Source organism: Sylvia atricapilla, chromosome 12 (genome assembly GCF_009819655.1).
Source record: "Sylvia atricapilla isolate bSylAtr1 chromosome 12, bSylAtr1.pri, whole genome shotgun sequence".
NCBI lineage: Eukaryota > Metazoa > Chordata > Aves > Passeriformes > Sylviidae > Sylvia > Sylvia atricapilla.
Genome location: NC_089151.1, coordinates 13130080 through 13150101, shown reverse-complemented (window position 1 = coordinate 13150101; position 20022 = coordinate 13130080). Strand labels below are relative to the sequence as shown.

Here is a 20022-nt window from a genome sequence, read left to right as displayed (position 1 = left end):
ATCGTGTCCCACAACCCTGCTGCATCACAAAGGGCATCTGCAATGAGCTCTGCCCATGTCCAAACCAGTTGTAATTTAGTTTGTGATTGCAGTGAAGTCCCAGCAGCCAAGGAACCAACACAGACTGTTCAGCCCTGCTGCAGGGGATCCTGGATGGTGACCTGGGGACCTGCCTGAGCCAAGGAGCACAAGGCAGCACCCTCACTGTGCCATTACCTGCTGGCTCAGACACACATCCACGCCCTGCAGGGCCACCTCAGACTGCACTGCTGCTGTATCCCAAACGCCAGCCTCACAGGCTGGCTGGGAGACTGGAGCAGCACACTCAGTTCTGTTAACATGTACTGCTGTCATGAATTCAGAGCCAGCCAACTGAAACATTAATGATCTGGTAAACTACAGAAAGGAACCAACTCACAGTGAGGTCTGCAGCACAATTGCTTGACTGTTTGGGATGATGAACACCCACAATCCCTCAAGATTCCAGCAGGAGGTGAGGGCTTTTGCACTTTTGTAATTCAAGTATATCATTAAGAATAAAAGTATAGCAACATACAAATCTCCATATCCAGCAGTCCAAATAGTGGAAAGTATGAAAGAAATATGCTATACTAGGAGAAAGTCACTAGCTGCAAAAATCATACAAAAAGGGTATTCAGATGAGCCACTACACTACCAGTAATTCTTAGAAATACTGCAGAGGTAACTTGCCACACCAATTCCACCACAGACACCACCAGCATTTCCAGCTGAAAAACCACCTCAGCTTTTCTGAAAGGTTTTCTAAGAAATCCTTTTTTCTCCTTTAGCAAGCCATGACTCATTGCCCTCTATAGCACAGACAGCTACCAGATACAGAACCTTAAGTGCCAGAAAATGCTCCACTAGCTCACAGAGAGTGTTTCAAGTGGAAGCTTCAAAACAGCCTCCAGAACCACACTCGTGTTCAAAGGAGGTGCTAGAGAACACGGCTGTGTGAAAATTGGCAATACAGATTCACTGGCAGGAACACGGAGGTTAGTTTTGGCTCACAGGAGATCCTCCACCCTGTAGTTTGCTTTGAACAGTTTTAATCAAAAACTCAAAGTGAGATTCAGCTACAACCATCAGTTTTTATCTAAGGTTGGTCGAAAGCAAAAGAAAAAAATTCTATTTCTGTATTTATAAGGTTGGAGGTGGTATGCATCTCTCTTTAGAAGAGACATGGTATTTTAATTATCTTTGGAAGAGAAGGTAGCTGGGAGACCCATAATTCTCTCTCACATATGCATGCAGGCAATGAAAACAGCAATGTGGTGGAGGAGGGGGTGAATTAGTAAGTACATCATACACTGTACAAGTACATCCGTAGCAATGGGCAGCAGACAAGCCTGTCCGCTTCAATACTTCCAGAAGAAAAGTTAGTCACTCCTCCCACCTATTTGCAGCAGCATAACAAGAAAATGCTGCTCTCTTCAGCCTGAAGAGAAATTTATCTCAGACAAAAAAATCTAAAGATGCTCCAGCAGTGCTGAGGCCCAAATCATTACAGTTTTGCCTCTTGTATTTTGGAAAATCTCAAGCCTCAGCACACAAGTGGGAGGTGAATGAGGTAAATCACAGGACGTCTTACTCTGACACGTGACAAGAGGAAGGAGAGAGAAAACCCACTTGGGGATGGGGAGTAGGAATACAAGATAAGCGGGACAGCCAGCCTCCCCTTGACAAGCATGCAAGTGAGCTGCCTGCCCCTTCAGGATCTCCAAACACTTTAAAGGCAAGAAGACTTTTAATTTAAAGGGAAGCTCCCCCGAACCCTAAAAGATAAAGAATATCTTGCTACCTCAGACCACCAACATTGACTTCAAGCTTTCCCTGTAAAACCAGAGAGCACATACTTAGCTTTACTCTTCCACAGACTACACTGAAAATGTCAGAAAACAGGACAAGCTAGCTTATAAATAATTGCAAAGCCCCTCCTGGAAAGGGCTGAGAGGGAGGTGGGATGAAAGCTTCCAGCCAGGAAAGCTGTGACTGCCAAGGAGCAGAACAGAATAAGGACAAGGACAGTGTGTGATATCCTGGCTCCATCTGTACACAGAAATGAAAGGCATTGAGGAAAATATCAGTGCGGCTTATGGCAGGCATTCCCAGGTGTGGGAAAATCCTCGGGGGAAGAACACCATCACCAGAAAATACAGCAGACCTTATAAGAGACAGCTGACGTGGCAGATCCTACAAAAGCTTGTCTGCAGTATCTGAGCGTCTTTTGTTCTCTAGCCCCATTCTTTCACCTGGCAGCTCACAGATTAAAAGACCTGAGAGATGTTCCTGTCACAGAAGACTTTTCCTCAAAAGGCTCCTAAAAGGAGGAGGGACCAGGGTAACGCAGGGTCCACTACAGGGGATGTGTGGCAGTGGAAGCTTTACCCTTCTAATAACAACTCCCCTACTTCTCTGGAAATTCTCCCTAACCCTATCCCCTCGCTACCTGCAGAGTGATAACAAAGCCAACATTGTCCATCAAGTCTCAATCTGAAGTGACTCAGATATTCTCAGGAGTTTTGTGTTCATTTTTTCAGCCTGGCATCCTAAGAAAACAAGGTTTATGTCATCATATTGCCTGTCATATGTCTTAACTGTTTGTCCCTTCCTATTAACTTTTGAATCACACCGTACTGGGGATACAGGGCTACAACAGAAATTGAGTTTCTCGGATAGAAATTGAGTTTCTGTAAGATCGGCAAAGCTGCCTTTGATTGGGTAGGGCAGAGACCCCAGTTCATGTCTCTGCTGTGAGAGAGGCTAAGAGCAGAGTCAGCACTTATCCCTGCTCCTAGGCCTGTCCCTGGCAATCAGCACACGTGTGTCACCCGGCCGGACAGCACTGCTCATTCCGCTTCTTGTCCTGCTGGTAGGCAGAGGATGGGAAGTGGGGTGAGAGTGCTCTGTGGGGAATGGGGTCGGGTGGAGGGCTGAGCTGGACTTCAGTGGAGAAACACATCATCGCATTCTGGCCTCATACTCAAGAAAACTTATTTTCTCTGCCAAATTGCCTGTAACTTCATGACACATCATCAAGGACAAATGACAATATTTATCAAGTACTCGCTGAATCCAGAATATAGCCACACACAAAACAGCAACCAGTTGGAGAATTCATCCATTAAACTTGTTGCTGCAACTTTTTCTTCCCTTTTGCCTAAGCAATGGAAAAGTCATGTTGAAGTCAATTTATTTCCTAATGTCACCACTTTCTAGGTCTGCACAATTAATGCAGGGTTTCTTGAAACAAGTAGAAAGCGTGTGATGAATCAAATGTGAGCACTCGGGAAACAGCACTCCCACAAGACCGCAAGGCTTGGCTCTGGAGTCAGTTTGTGACATTGGTTACAAGCAGCTATACACCCCAAGTGTGCTCTGCAGAGGCATTTTTCTCTATCTATTTACCAAACTATGCATTTTTAAGAAAAAGTGAAGGAATAAAAAAAAAGTCCCTTTTTTGCTGTAGCACCACATGGTAAATTTCATTCGTCCCATCCCAACTGCTTCTAGTGACAGTGGAGTGTTTGTCTGAATTTTTAACAGATGTTTCTAAGTACTCTTGTCCACTTCTCTCTCCTGAGGATTTCTGCAGTGGGATAGCTCTAGATAGTAATACAAGCAATGCTTGTAAGAGGCTCTGGGGATGAATCTGTAGACATTGCATCTAGGATGGGTGTGGGTATGGGTCCAAGCCTTATGAAACTTTGTAAATATTCTCTGAAGAATAGCAAGCTGGAATGACCCTGCCTGCAGATGTTTTTGAGCTTACCAGCCCCACAGTGAAAAGCAAGACAGTTCACAGATAACTGCAACACCCCTGAAACAGCTCAAGAGCGGGACTTAAACTGAAATTTATAAAAGCAGGGGTATACTGGCACAGAACAGAATAAGGCAAAGGATGATGTGTGATGGTGTAACTCAATTTCAATTCAAAATACCAAAGATGCTTCAAAGGGGACCAGTCAGGGCTGAGGAAGAATTTCCCAGATGTCAGGTTGCCCTTGGGAACAAGCATGCTGGATTCACTTGACAGGTGTGAAGGTACTCAGAAGAAGTCAGTCAGAACACAAATTGCTTAAAAAGAAAAAAAATCTCTGCTTTCATTTTTAAAGAAAGTGAGCATCTTGCGCTAACGCCTGGCAAGGCAGTGACGTCTGCCCGAGTTTGTACACAGCCTGAAACAATCAGCTAAAGCATGCTCATGGCTGCTAGTTTACATTATCGAAATGGAACCAGAGCTATTTAATTCCAAAATGAAATCTATTAAAGCTATTGTCAGTGTTTCACAGCAGCTGAAACTGGGTTTTTTTTTAAAGGTCAGTCTAGTAGCTAGAGAGTGAAAACAAGCAAGGCGGCTGTGCCAGCCTTAAGACGTGGCTGCTGCATCCTGCAGTCTGGTTTTGCATTCCCTTAAATGTCGGGCAAGAAGCGGCAGCGAGGTCCCAGCGGAGGCCGCCTGGCCTGCCAGCCCCGGGGACAGTGAGAGGAGGCTGCGGGGTGAGCGCCACGGGCCCCCGCGCTGCCCGCACCGCAGCCCGCTGCACCCCCGCCTCGCCGGGTGGGAAGGGGAAGGCTGCAGAGGACACCGCTTGTTTTCTCAGCCCATTCAGCTTTGTGGCCGCTGTGTCATTCACAATACCACGGCCCTCCCCCACCCCCAGAAAACCCATAAAAACCCCAACCTAAGAACCACTTCCCCCACAAACAGCATGGCAGAGCCCCAAACACCCCCACAGCTAGCACAAGCCTAGCATTTGCTGTCATCTTCTCTATTGGAATTTCTGTTAACCCCTTTTGTAAGATTATTTGACTCGGCTTCAAAATTCCTCATTCTGAAAAACACTTGTTAAATATTGGCCCTGACTGCTGCACAAAGTGATAGCTTGGTAGTCATAATCCACAAGATATATTTAGCCTCACAAACTCATCATCAATGGATCTTGAAAGCATTGTAGCCAACCGACTGGAAACCACATGCAATACAAACACATAATAGAACTTTTAATGTGCAAAGAGACTAAACAAAAAGATCCTTGACCTTCTTGCTTTCCCTTGCATACCATTATCCCCAGTGAGACAGCAAATGGAATGACGTGGAGAGCAACGGCTACCAACAAGCAACTTTGAAGCCAATTTCTACAGTAGTTAAGCAGTTAATGACGTTAATCAGAATGATAACTTATTAAATTCTGTATTTATGCAAATAGCATTTTGGCATATCGCACGGAGACCTGAGTAGCAGAGCTTGCCAGGGAAATGTCCCAACATCTTTTATATTTACCATTTGTGGGTTTTTAATACCATGTAAAAGCATTAGCGATGGTCGGTACATCAAACCACACTTAAATAAAATGCTACAGTCACAAATTAATATCCATTATTCCAAATAGATTAATGAACAAATTGTTTCGTTCTTAAACTTTATGAAGCAGAGGTTCACTTCTGCAGCCACATCCAATCTCTGCCATTATCTTTTTAGCAAGAAGATGACTTTTCTTATAGACCTTCCTAAAACAGGCAACAATTATTGAACAAAGAAAATAACAGGTAGCCGTCCCTCTCTCCGTGCTACAGCAGCTAGGGAATATATGGCACAAAAATATAAAGTAACAGAGTAGTTTATGACTGACATGAAAGGACATTATCCGTGTGTAATGAGATGAATCAGAAAAACTGCAGTTTAGAGTAGGCAGAATTTAAAGTAATCTTAGTTTTGTAAAACCGGTGTGGAAAACTTATTGCTTTCCAAGAGAAATAGCTGGGAACTTCTTGGTTCTGAGTTGCATTTAAATTCAACAAGGATGGAAGAAGCAGGGGATTGGATGAACAGCTATGAATTGCGCTTTTAATTTAATTGCTTTCAAGATGTCAAAAAGAACATCAAGATGTGCTTATGCATGTAGTTTTCTCTTCGCTTGATTCTGTTGTTCAGTAGAATTAAATTCTGCACAGTTTTTACTCATTCATTCAGTTCCTTTCTATCTTCAGGAAAATGAGGTGGGAACCACTTCTGCAAAAAATGTTGTGCAAAATGAGTAATTCACAAATTGAAATTGTACCTCTGTTTTGAAAATCAATAATATTGCTTATACACAAGCCCTAATTTTTGATTTATTTATGTAAATATCTTGGTATCTGGATACCTTTTCTTTGTTTGTGTAAACCTCACAACACAATGTTCAAATATCTCTGGAAAAAATAATTGCCTTTTTTCTCCCCTTTGGGTACAAATTTCTGTGTTTTAAATGAATGTGCAGGTTTCCTGTTGCTGCATGAAGCCTTCATTTAAAAACACCAACTAATTCTAGGTTTAATTAAAACAGAATGTTTTATATCACAAACGGGGTTTTTTACAGCATGTATCTGCTTTACCTTAATGTGATTGCTGCCTATTAAGAGAAGAACAATTTTTTAAAATTAATTTAATGAAATAATTCAAAGTTTACAGCAACTCACTTTAGAGAGTGAACTTATGCAAGCACCAAAGCCTTTCCAGAGAAAACAGGATTCTCCACACCTCCCTCTGGCTTTTCTCCCTACTGAATGCCGTGGCCTTCACTCAACCAAAGGAAATGAAAGACAGACTGAGACAACAGCATCACGTGGGTGAAGGTCAGATTGATTTTCAGCTGTGTGGTGCTGTTTTATCACCCTCAGGACAAAAGTTAAGCCCTTCATTTTTTTTTTTTTTTCATGTCTGCTTTAACAGAGCAACTTTTTTTTTTTTTTCCCCTGAAATTTTGGTTGGGGTCCATACCCCCAGAATTATCAAGGATAGCCTAATTTAAAACATTAGTGAAGTCTTCCATCCTCACAGTAAAATCCAGAGCAGCCCACACACCACAAAATTTCCATGAGTTTCCTCTATTCCCTGTGTACAAACAGTGGCTCCGTGAAACTACAGAGGTTTCTGCAGTGACATTCGCTGACAGCAAAAGCAAAGTGGGATGCAGCTGCTGGCTGTTTGCGATGATCCTGGGCACAGGAGAAGAGCAGTTGCTATCTCAAAAGGGGAAAGTTCACAAATTGTTTTTTCTCCCCATCCTCCCTTCCTTTCCTCTCCTCTCTGCTCAGAGAGGCCAAGCTCTCCGAGAGCTGAGCCTCCCGCCTGTCACTCGGCAATCTGGACATGCACGGCCAATTACTGTGGCAGCCTCTGGAAAAACAGGGAGTTTTGCTAACTCTGATTGCACTTTTTCCAACACCAATGCCACTTACAACATCAGTCTCCTCCAACTTGCTGAAAGAATTGGCTTTCCTCATTTCTCTTCTAAATGAGAGAGATTCTCCCCAAAGTAATGGTGTTATTTCCAATAGTCAATTTTAGCTAGTCATGTCTTCAAAACTGAACTGATTAACCTAAAATGAGGCATTTTGTACATCACAGATATGTATATGCACACCTAGTCACCAAGAGAAAACATCTTCTCTCCCATTTCCAGTTTTCTGACCAACAAAAAACTCAGTATTCTCTTATTTAAGCTATGAGACAAGAAAATCCTACTCACTTTCATTTCTTTTTGCTTTAAATGTTGGGTTGAATTTGTCTTATTTTGTGTGAAGATTGCAACAGCATCATGACTGCCTCCTAAAGATGACAGTTTCTCCTCCATAGGAAGCAAGGAGTACTATCTGCTTTTTTTATATGTACCAGAGGCCCTGACCCAAATCAAACCCAGTTACACTCAATACCATTGAAACACCTTGGAATACAGTTACTACATGAAACAGCTCTTGTAAAACAACCATGACAAGTGTCTGTAAGAGAGGAAGGAGCAGTGAAGGGCTGTAAGGTGACATAAAGCATCTATCCAGGTTGGATCTGGATGCAGTCTGAATGCAAATTGAATAATTGTCTTGGTTTTGTGAACAAAGATTTGACTAGCACATCTTTAGTTCATCTGAACCTAGCTAAGTCTGCCTCCAAAGCAGTACTCGGAGCAGTGTGATTTCTCCCAGCACCCCGAGGAGATCTGCTGGCCCCACAGCATGGTTCAAGGAAGGCTCTGCACATGCACAGAGCTCCAAGGAAGAGCCAGCTTGGGACAATGGACAAGAGAGCAACTGCAGCTGAGAGTCAAGGAGAAACCAGTAACACAACAAGGTGTAACTTAAATATATAAACTGTCAATGACTCTGTTTCATGGGGGGCTGGGAAACGGCAAATGCCAAGACAGCAACAGAGAGAAGACTGCTGGGAACAAGATGCAAAATGGGACAGTCCAGAAAGGATCAAGCAAGTAAAAAGGACCAAAGGGACGTGTGCACAGGCAACAAGGAGAGGAAAGGGCAGAGAGTGGCCACCCCAAGCGCACAGCCAAAACACACAAAAGCACAATCCCAAATGATGCAGAGACAGAGCACAAGCTAAGTACTACTATAAATAACTGTCCTAGATCATGTTGGATTTTTGGCAGGTTTGGGCTTGGTTGGTTGCTAGGGTTGGTTGGTGAAGATTAAACAATGTACTTCAAACCTGCTTACACTATTTTTGGAGTCCAGTAAATTACCTCTATTCAATTTTGCTCGAAGAAAATAAACACAGGTGTGTGTATTTATATTTCTGTAGACTGCAAGTTCATAAAGGGAATTTACTCTACTTCTGTCTTTCCAAATTTCCTAATGAATAATTAGTAGATGTAGATTTCTAAAATGACCATTTAGTATAAATTATATCAAATCTCATTTATTTTAAGAGATATCATTAAGTACAAAGCCTGCATGAGTGAACTGAGTTCACTGTAGAGGAAATGACTGGGAATTATGTTCAAAAATCTATTCAAATGTTTAATATAACAGATTCCCTGGAGAAGAGAAAAGCAATGGGCTTCTTCAGCGTTTCCTTATGTCCTCCTCAGCAAGTGTAACAGTAATTGAGTAGCAACAAAAAGAGAAGCCAAAAAGTCTTTCATCATTATGGCTGAGAACAATTTTCAAGGAAGCCGAAGGAAGAGATGGACCCACACGCCAAAAAAATGATGCTTTCAAGAGGAAGTTCACTCCCACCATTACTGATGTCACCAGCAACAAAACCCACCTGGATTAAAGACCTTGGCTGTTCCACCAATTTCATGCATGTCATTAGGCAAATCAGTGCAGCCACGGTAATTTTCATCCAAAATAACTCAGGCTATTAATGGGAAAGGTCTTGATTTCTCCCCCAAACGCTGACCTCTCATTCCCCTCATGTTGACATGAAGCTTGTGCAGCTCCATAGGGCACCAGATCTGGGAGATGCACAGACTAAAAATCAATCCCTTTAATTGTCAGCAATGTCAGCTCCCAAAGACAACACAAACCTTTTACCAGCATAAGGCAGGAGATGGAAGGGAGGAAGAAGCAGTCCAGTAGCAGTCAAAACTTAGAATGACAATTAGAATGACAATTTTTAATTTCATGATGATAAAAATAACAATTCCTTGTGTCAGGAAGGGGTTGCTAGAATATTTAAAGATTACAAAGTGCTTGAATGCCCTACAAAGTATTTAGCGTGAACAGACCAAGTGCCTAGAAAACGCCAAATCAATTTTTCATTAGTTAAGACAATGAAAACTGCTTGTAATAAGCAAGATGTTTGAATAACATTACCTATATTTAATACATGTAATTTACTTAAATTTCTACTGAGTATACTTTCAAAAATTTTAAATTGAATATGAAATTATAAAATTCACCCTACTATTAAAAGCACCTATTAAAATTACTTACATGAAACAGCATTCAAAAATGTACACACTTGCTGCCAAAGCTTTGAAGAAAGTCAGAAGCTGCTTGGACCTCTGATGGAGGTCTTCTGATGTGCAAGCCCAGCTTGGAGAGCAACAGCCTCTCCAGCAGGTGCAGAGAAAATATTTCCCTTATTCAGTTTATTTGAGTGGTTCAGTCCAATACGCAGTTTGTTGAGAACAGAGGAACCGCTTGGCAGATGATCCCTAGTTTGCTTCTTGCCAGCCTATTGCAAAGAAAGGCGTGAGACGCCCGCGGAGCACGCGGCCCCCGGCTGAGGTTGTCCCCAGGAGGAGGACACGTACGTGGCTGGGTCCCCAGTGCTCCCAGCGGCCCGGGGTGCGCTGCCGGCCGGCCCCGGGGAGCCCACCCCGCCCTCCCGCCGGCCAGGCCCAGCCGGGCTCCCGCACCCAGGGGCCACGCCGAGATGCTCCAGCCAGCGCTCCCAAAGCCAGCCAGCTGAAGAGGACCAACCCATGCTGGCACGTTTCCCTAAAGCCAGCCGGCACCAGGGGGTGGAGGCTGCTTTCTGGCTTCCCCAAGCCTGGAGCACAGTTAATAACATGCCAGCTGTATCTGCAGACAAGCCAAGTTTAATGAGGCTACAACAAAAGCATTCAAATATGCACTACAGAACTTCTGTGGGGATTTTTTTCTAGAGCTTGTTTTTAAAAAATGAAAGATAGGAATTCTTGACAATGTTTGTACACACACTTCCTTCGTTTTTAATTGATTTTTTTTTAAAATTATATGCCGCAAATTCAAAGAAATCAACATTAGAAAGACTTGTTTAATCCCACTACTTCCAACAGCAAAATTATGCTGTGTGATGAGTGCTTGAAATGCACTGCTGGTTGCTTTTTTCTTAATAAACATTGAAGTCTTAATTGTTTTTCCCCTACATGGCCAGACACCATCTTTCTGTCTGCCAGGTCTTCACACTAGGACAAGTCCTATCCCTCGCCTCCTGCCTGGGAGCCAGGACAGACACATCAACGTGACATCTCTGGCACAAGTGATGGAGGAGATTGCTGACCCCCTCACTCTCCTACCAGCCATGCCTCACCACATCTCTCTTACTCTGGGCCAAGGTATACGAGGTATCAATAAGAGGATTACAAACATGGATTTAGAGATGGGAGGGAGCAGGAAAAGGAGCCTGCTCAGGCATGAGGGGATGGAGAAGGTGGGAAATGGGCAATTGCTCACTGTCTCCTTCACCAGAAGAACCAGAGCATCAAATGAAAGCAGGTGACAGAAGTGAAGTGAATAAAAGGCTTTTCCCCAATGTGTAGTTGAACTCTGGGTCCCCACCACAGGAAAAGCTAACTGCACTTCAAAATGCAAATTCATGGAAGAAGATTGGCTGAATAATTTAAATAAAAAGCTCTACAAAGTGCTCAGATAAGTTTGCTGACAGCTAGGAAAACATTCTGGGGAAACAGCACGATGGGACCATCAGGCTGGCTCAGTTACAATCATTCTTATATGAAGAGTACTTACCCGATTTTCTGCAGTGGGATAGGGGAAGAAATCAGGGAAAAAACCCAAACTCTCAGTGCATCTCTTTTTCACTACGTAGATGTGCAGTCTGAAGATCTCAATGGCTCTGAACCTGCCAAGGCTGTTGATATGGCCATCAGTTTTGTCCCTCAACAACCCACAGGAAGGCAATGCGTGCCCTCCAGCAGTGTCCTAGCCAGAAATAACCCATGCTCTTGTCCACTTGAGACAGGACAACCCCAGCACATCCTCCCCATTCAGCTCTCTAAGGCTTTATTAAAGGCCACTTTGTAACAAACACATATCTATTGTAGACTCCAGGCTATCCTCACTGCACTTCTGAATTGAGTTTCATATACTGGGTTTTGTCTACAACCCTCTGAATGCTGGGACCTGCTTATGGCAAACAGGGATCCTCCTTCCTGCAGGCACAGCTGCTCTTGTAGCTCTTACAGGCTCCAGCCTGCAAAGGAACTCTTTCCACTGAAACCCCTTCCTCTTTTTTTTTTTTTTTTTTTTTTTTTTTTAATATATATATATATATATATATATATAAAACCTGTTTATTATTTACTTAGATTTCTGTATGCTGAGAAACAAACCTGCCCTATGTAGACCCTCACAATCCCTCTGCCGGACCATGGCAATGGATTGCCCTTGCAAACAGAAATCTGAAGCAGGAGGAAAGGGGAGGTGGAGCTCCCTGGTGCCCCAGAATTGCTGCATAAGGCCTGAGCTGCTGCAGGGGGATCTGGGCAGGCTCCAGCCCCCAAATGCAGCTCCTTCTGCACACAGGAGCTCCCATGGCCAGCACCCAGCCCAGCTCTTGCTTCACAGCTTTTGGGGTGCTTCTGTCTGTGCATCTCTCCGTTGCTGTTGCAGTGAAGGAGAAGAGAACGGCTTCTCCGCCAGCCAGGGGCAACCTGGTCAAGATGGCCAAAGGACGTGTTTCCTTCAAGAGGCCTCATTTGAAACACGCACCCACTTTCTCTTTTATCCATTTCCATGCATACCTGTGCTTACTTTGCAGACTACTTTTTGAACTAGATAAAAGCAGATAAAAGAACTCAATTAAAGCAGCAAGAATGAAACAGTCCCTTGCCAATACAAGCAGGCTAACTTGTCATCCTCTGCTCCTCACTGGGCCATATGTTTAAAAATGACAAGGAAAATGGTCTTCCTGTGCGAAAAACATATGCTGCTGGAGGAAAGACATCATCATTGCTAAGAAATTTTGTGCAGCCTCAGAACGCACAGCCGGGCCGTGCACAGCGACTGCCGGCTACGCGGGGGCTGAGAAAGGGGCGGAGAGAGCTCATTGCCTCCCTCCTGCCAGGGGTTTTGGTAAGGCGCAACCAAGCCGGCCGCAGCCGCGCTGGCAGCGCTCCTATCTGCACACGCAGCGCCTGGTGCTGCCTCCCTCGCCACCGTCCCCAGGGGCAGCGGCACAAAGGTGGCCGCGGCGATTTGCAGGGGATGGCGCCCGGCGCACTGGCACGCTCTTATCAGCGAGCACAGCGCCCGGCCCCGCGGGCCTGCCCCGGGACAGCCTCCGGGAGGCCGCGCACCGGGCCCCCGCCGGGGAGTGTATGGCCGGCAGGCTTTGTTTGGATTCGCAGGTCCCCCCGCCGTGAATCCTCACAGGCAGCGGCGTGCCTGCGGAATCCGGGGGAGACGGAGAAAGCAGTGCCGGGGCCCAGCCCCCTGACAGCGCGCCGTGCCGACGGCCCTCACCTACCTTCGGCTGCCGATGGCCCTCCGGGTGACGGGCGGGCAGCGCTGCCGGGGAGCACCCGGCACAACTTTGGCAAACGAACGCAGTACTCACACACTACACCGAAGCACATTTGCCACGTGCGGGGGCAGAGCCAGCGCCGGTGCCTCGGCACACACTGCACGGGATGCGCCGCGAAACCTCGGCATGCTGCAGGCCCCGTTTGACATGAAACCTGCCCCCGTGCTTCTCTTTGTCTTCACATCCCCGTTCAGATGTGGGAATGTGCTTTATGCTCTACACGACAAATACGTATTTCACGGAGCACCTGCACAGCAAGCCAGTCAGCACAGTTCCTTATCAGCGCGCTGATTTTCTGGCACGTGCAGGCAGAAGTCCTTGAAAAAGCCTCTTTTCGGTCTGGCTGGGCACCTCCAGGTAACTCAGACATCACCTGTGCGGTGACAGCAGTCAGGGGAGGCAGAGTCAGACCCCCAGGCACGTGAAGCCCTGCAGCAGTGTGGGGTTTGGAGCACGGAGGGCACACACACCGACTGCAGGGAGATGTGCAGCACCCCGGCGCTGTGGCCAAGGTGGCTGCCGAGCCCTGGGGAGCCCTGGGCTGTCCCTGCACCTGGAGAGGGGACATCTGTGACAAACTAAGGGCAGGAGCCTGCGCTCGCAGCCCTCCAAGTGATTGACAATAAAAACACTGCCCCGGTGCCCATTTTCAGATCTAGACAGCAAGAACTGAGGACTCCAGGGAAAATCCATGTTTTTACAGTTTTTGATATTATTGAGCTTTTCTGGTGCCAATTTTAAAACACTGCTATGACCTCTGGAAAGAAGGGAAACTGCATTTCAGCACGACAACGCAGAAAAGAACAAAAAAAGGAAACTTGTTATTTTTTTAAGCTTGAAACACTAGTCAGGTTAAGAGAAAGGAGCAGAATTCTGGCAAGGACAAGAGCACTCAGACTGAACCACAACACAGTAATTAGGGCCAGTAGGTCATTAGACACACAGCTGTATAAACTAGGTGTATAATTAAGTTTCCACACTGCTTTTTCACAACTGTATTTCAGTTCCTTTTGTGGAGGACAATCAGTAATTCATTAATTTAAAGATGTAACAACAGCAGCAGCAAAAGGAGAGAAAAATATCTGACTTGCCAATCAGGTGCAACCAAAGATTACAATTTTGGGAAGGGCTAATTTTGGAAATGTATGTAAGACATCTCTCTTTGTCAGTGGGAAGTAAAAAGTGCCACCTGACAAAAACATTCATGAGACATCGTCACTTGTTGACAAGCTGCTGCAAATGTGTTTCTGGATAAGCATCCCACAAATAGGGCTGCATGGCAATTGTAATTCTTGTAGCAGGTGAAATATAAGAAAATGCAAAATTATACACTAGCATGAAACAGTTACAGTACCTCGTTTCAAATGTAAGCCTAGTGTACAAGTTACAGGGCATTTAAAAGGAGCAACTGCAAGACTTTAATTATAAACTAGTTCCTACCGTACAGTAGTTTAGAAAAATCAGCTGCTTCCAAGCTGGCAATATCCATATATAGCTCTGCTGCTGTTTGAAACAGACAACCTGTAAAGTTATCAACAACAGAAGAGGACCTCATGAAATGCTCGGAGACCCAGCCAAAACCTACTTCTGTCCGCTTCATTGTTGTGCTAATTTGCTTTAAAACATTCTACATTCACTTGAAAATCTGAAGAAACAACTTTACCTGAGACTATTCTGACCCATGGGAGAAAAGGGGTGGAGGAAGCAAAAAAAACCCAAAATAAAATGCTGGAGCTAAACGCAGACTAATGCAGGTGGATGAAACACACAAGTCAAATGACCAAGCTTGTGACTTTTTAGCCACTTTTTGTCAGACAACAAGCCGCCTGTCACCAGCCACCAGGCAATGATAAATAATCACAGAATAGTTGCTTGATGTAGGGAGCCTCTGGTGCTTGTTTTAGGACACAGTAAGTTGTAAATCCACACGTAGTTCTTTACTCTTGTCACTAACGCTGTAAGATAGCATCATGCTACACCTACACTGTAACAACAGCATGCAAAAATGCATATAAAAAAGGCTGTGCATGATGCAAATGGCTATTACTTAGTCCTCTCTGGTTTAGGGGATTTGGGATACTAGTGAGTTTTAAAGTAATTTTTAAAAGCTTAACACATCCAGTGTATACACTAGGTGTTTTTATTTGTTCTGAGTATTTTTCAAGATGCTGCTCTTTAAGGAAACAGTTTAAGGGCACTGTTTCTAGAACTGCTGCAGGAGCGCTCGTTTGTGGGGGCAAGCTGGGAAACAAGGGAAGACATAAGCCAGTAAGGAAATGTGATGTTGTTTTGGTACAGCCCCCATTTAGGCCCTTTTCAGATCCCTGTAGACACTGGGAACCTACAACCTGCAATCACAGACATCAGTCATGAGCAAAAGGTATAAAAGGCACCTAATTCTGTCAGAAAGAGAACATCTCTACTACACTGACATCAAAAGGAATGCCATGCACCTATGCTACCAGAGATGTCTAGATTTCATCAGTGTTTTGTCCTCAAAGAAACAAGTCTGAAATAGATGAAAAAGGCAGGGGGGCAGTGACTATTTGTTACTTCCTTACATGTCAAAGCAGCTGTGTTCAAACTGTATTATAACTTCAGCACGCTGTAATGAATTTCTAAGGGATTCCAGTGAAATAGATGGTTTATCCTGTTCTTTGCAGTGATCTCTTGTAATCCTGCAACACTCCTGAGCTACAATACCTTCCTAACTTCAGTATCCCAAAGGAAGTCATTAGTTATGTTGTATTATCAGCCTGGTGATATTATCACTACAAATATTACCTGTATTGATCTGGAGCCATGTAGACATGACTGAAAGCTCTGCTTCAGATTAAGACATGAAAATCTAGCTTGCCAAGAGGTCAGGCACTGTATTACACCCTCAGGTGTGTCAGGCAGGTATCACAGGGATAAGGAGTATAGGGTAACTAAGGACACAGGTAAATAGCTCTTTTTGTAGGGTAGAATCTTTAAATATAACACACTTTCTAATGCGGTCTTGGGTTTTCACCCAGGTAGTGTAAGTCTTTTTGGATTAACAGAGATACACATTTTGCACGCCTTCCTCAAAAATCCTCATGATTATCAGATCATGCATCAAACTGGTGTATCTAAAATGGTTGTTTTTCCTCAAGGTAAAGTACATGACTATCAAGCAATATTACAGATTGTCTTCATGGAAACATTCTCATTCCAAAATATATGAGCGCAATCTTCTTATTTACTTTAAATCACTTCAGGACACTAGATTAAACTAAATAGAAAACAGACATTCTTGTTCTGGAACAAGGATTATCCTCACATGGAGACAATTAGCACTTATTTCATGTATATACAGATAGTTATATGGTGCCTTTTTGGGACAAAATGTCTTTGTAAATCATCTACACATGTGAAGACAGTAAAGAGACGTAATTATGCTACCTGCAATCAAGAATAGCAATGGGAATACTGACAAATTATTTTGATATATCCCTAAAAACACAATTTATTTTTCTTAGTCTCACTAAGAGAACACTGAGGATAAAAAAAAAAAAAAAAAACAAAACTGAGGTGTGAAAACACTGACTGAATTTACATGAATAGAATCTCTAGGTTGCTATATTTTAATGCAGATTTGTCTCTGGAAAAAATTGCTCCTTTTCATAGCACTGCTGTCACCTTTCATAACCTTGCATTCCTGCTCTGGAGTCCCCATCAGCAGTGCCCACTCTCCTCTGCCAGTTGTACCATTACAGCTGCCTGGGGACCACACAGGGAACCAGACCCAAGCAGATATTTGGGGTAAAATGAGCCTCCTTTTGTGGGGCTCACTCCCAGAACCATAAGCAGCTGTCTCAGCACAACTGAGGAGATCGGGCAGTGATGGAGCAGTGGCCTCCCAGAGCACATCTTCCTTGGAAAGGACCAATGTCCACATGGGCTGTGCACTTTACCTTCCAGTTTGGAAAACATGGGATTTTCTGAATAGAAAGTTACATTTTCTTGCTTACTCCCCTGCAGAGTGCCATGTGCAGAAGTCTCAGGCCAGTGCCATGGCTGTCAGCTGGCTGGGAAATTACCCTGCAAGAAGTGGCCTTTCGATTTTACACACTTTCAAGTTTATCAGCCTGTGTAGGGCTTAAATGAGAGTGCAGAGCAAGGAGCCCTGGGGGCAGGCTTTGGACTGCAATGCCTATCCCACTGCAAGCATAGGAAAAGCCCCAACATCCCTGTGTCCTTCCTCCCAGCAAGCAGACAGGAACAAGAGTGGGGAGTCCTCCCCTCTGCAAGCCAGAATGAGACAAGGGAGGGTGCTCTTGGGGTGGGAGTCAGACCAAGCCAAAGCCTCCACCTGACCCTCCCTCCTTTGCTCTGTTCCATCCCCTGTGTTTTTTCTTGGCTGAGCATCATTTTACTTAAGCTCAAAAAGGAGAGCAGAAAACATAGACTAATTACAAAACAAATTAAGTGGCCAGGAGGAATATGCACTCAGGGGAAAGATGATGGGATACTGCTGCACCAGAGGAGAAACTAACCCTTCTGCCTTCTGCCAGCCTTGACCTACCCGTCTGCCATAACAGCAACTGCCTAAAAATAATTTAGATGAGTGTGGAGGAAGACGTGATGGCAGAATGTTCAACTCTGGGAAGGTGAAAGATAAGAATCCCTGATTTAAATACATATGCACATATTCTGCACTCCCCCTCCTAAGATTTTATTTAATCTTTGGTAAAATCTGCAAAGCTTTTTCCTACCCCTGTAAATCGGCTTAGCGTACTCGGCTGAGTACCTGCTGCTACCGCCGGCCATGCAGAGGAAGCCCTGGAAAAGCAAGGTATGTTGCAATTGTTCACACCGGTGGTCTGAGCTTGTTCTTACTTTACAGAAAGTAAAATCAAGATCAGCGTAGGCTGATGCCATCCTCACTTCCATAAAATTCAAAAGGCAATGTAATAATAACCTAGGGAGAATGCTGTATTTTTAGGGTGGGATTACAGAACTCACACTATGAATTTTAATCTCAGGAATCATCATGTTCTTTCAGGGGTTCAGAGGCCTTTTTTCCTGGGAGTTTTGCACACTTCAGTCATTTAACTTTTTTTAATCTTCCTACATTTGGAGAGAGAGGGAAAAATACCTGCCTGAAACTTTTAGCATTAAAAAAACCCCACAACATTTTTGTCTAACGTAATTACTGACAGATTCCAATTGGAAAGCTGTTGCTTTTATTTTAATTTTATTAAAGGAGTGAACAAAGGCTGCCCAAGGCACCACAATAAAATTACATTAACTGTAAAATTACATTATTAATTCTTTAATCTCACTTGAGGCCTCAAGCTGTTGCTATGTCCAATTACCCAGCTAACCACCTGTCAGAACTGTAAAGCTAGTTTAACATTACCTCCAGGACAGTTGTGTGCCCTGTGTTCAGTCAGGTCTGCCAGTGAATCGAAGTCCTGCTGACAGTTATCGCAGGTGTAAATTGACTCATCCTCCATGTCTTCATCTTCCTCATTTCTCTCTTCCTGGCTCGTCACACTGTTCCTCTCTTCCAGGGCCCGGCTGTCCTTCGCTTCGCTCTCCAGCTCTCCTCCCAGGCCACCTGCCAACAGTAAGAACATCCTCTAAGTTTGAGAGGTCTGAAAAATAAGAGCTCTAAGAAGGATGTTGCACTTATTAAGATACATTTAATTACAGCCGCTCTCACATTATTCCCGACACCTTTCATTATATTAATGTGGGTTTTATATCATGTGGTGCAACAATTCTCAACTGTATTCTCTGCTGCTTAGTGCGAATCCTGCAAACACTCTCTCCTAATCTTCTCTGGTGGGTGTATAGCGGGAGCCTCTAACTCTGTCGTATAAAGTTGTTAGTGTTTTATCACTTAACCAGATTCTCAAAGCTTTAAAAATTGGCAAGATTAATTACAGCCCACAAAGAAAAGGCATGTGCTGAATTTTAATTCTCAGTGCTCTCCTCTTCCCACCGCCCCCAAGCCCCAATATTAGTAACAACAAGCAAAAAAAAATGCTCTAGCTGACTATCCCAAAGCACACACGTACCCCAGGACATGAGAGGTCTTGCTGAACTAATGAGAGGCACTTGGTTGGGCAGATGAGCCTGACATTGTGCTGACCTAGCTGAGAGCAGACACAGTACATCTGACCTTCAGGTCTCTCTGATATTTTTTATCTTGGTCTGTGACCAGAGTGTGGGCTAGCACATAAATCTTTGCCAACCCCCCCAGGTTTCTATCTGCATTTGTGCACAAGGAGACTGAGCTCTCTGACAGCCCCAGAAACTCCCCAGTGTGGGGGGCCAAGCAGCCCAGGGCTGTGCAGGTGGCAGCTCTACACAGGGGGCAGCTGGCTCTCCACTGGCCATGGGGTGGGTGGCAGGACAGCTGCTCACTCCCACCAGGACACCCTCAGTGGCCTTTGTGAGAGAGAAGCTTGCAGCCACATCCTCCTGCCTCCAGGACACCCCCTTGGGCACAGTGGACACCCAGATGTGCCTGAAGCCACTCCCTGCAGCACTGCAGACAACCCTTGCTTGGGCTCTCTGGAGAGGCCACAGAGCTGAAAATTCCTTTCTGAGTCCTTGCTGCCCTCTCAGCAGGGCAGCATCCATTAGGCACACAAGCCATGGTGGCCAGCTGAAACAGAGCTGCCTCCGCCTCTTCTTCACACAGGTTCCCCAACAGAGGTGATACAGCCCCAGGTGCTACATCTGCACTATTTCACCTGCCTCCACAAGCACTCATGCTCTTAATGCACCCTGTCAGGATGATGGGAACACTTGGGAAGTCATTCAGAGTGAAACAGAACCACAGACTCTGCCAGCAGAAGAGACCTTGCACACTGGCTGACCCCAAAAGCCCAGGAGCTGCCCTCAGCCAGGTAGGAGGGAGATGCCACCTGGTTGGTTTGGGATGAGTTGGGTTTTAAGCCATTAAGGAAGGACCAGCAAACAGAGAAATTGATTGT

General features: G+C 44.7%; 1 protein-coding gene across 3 annotated transcripts in view; it reads right to left on the bottom strand.

Moving 5' to 3' along the window:
* Positions 1-20022, bottom strand: part of ZNF423 (zinc finger protein 423) — a 581899-nt gene that overhangs the window by 141306 nt on the left and 420571 nt on the right. For 2 of the 3 annotated variants that reach the window (XM_066327879.1, XM_066327878.1), the window contains 2 exons: positions 18435-18635; positions 14489-14569 (listed from right to left, as the gene is read on the bottom strand). In XM_066327879.1, coding sequence (XP_066183976.1) covers positions 14489-14569; positions 18435-18635 — 282 coding nt within the window. The remainder of the gene's footprint in view (positions 1-14488; positions 14570-18434; positions 18636-20022) is intronic. The other variant, XM_066327880.1, reaches the window with a different exon arrangement.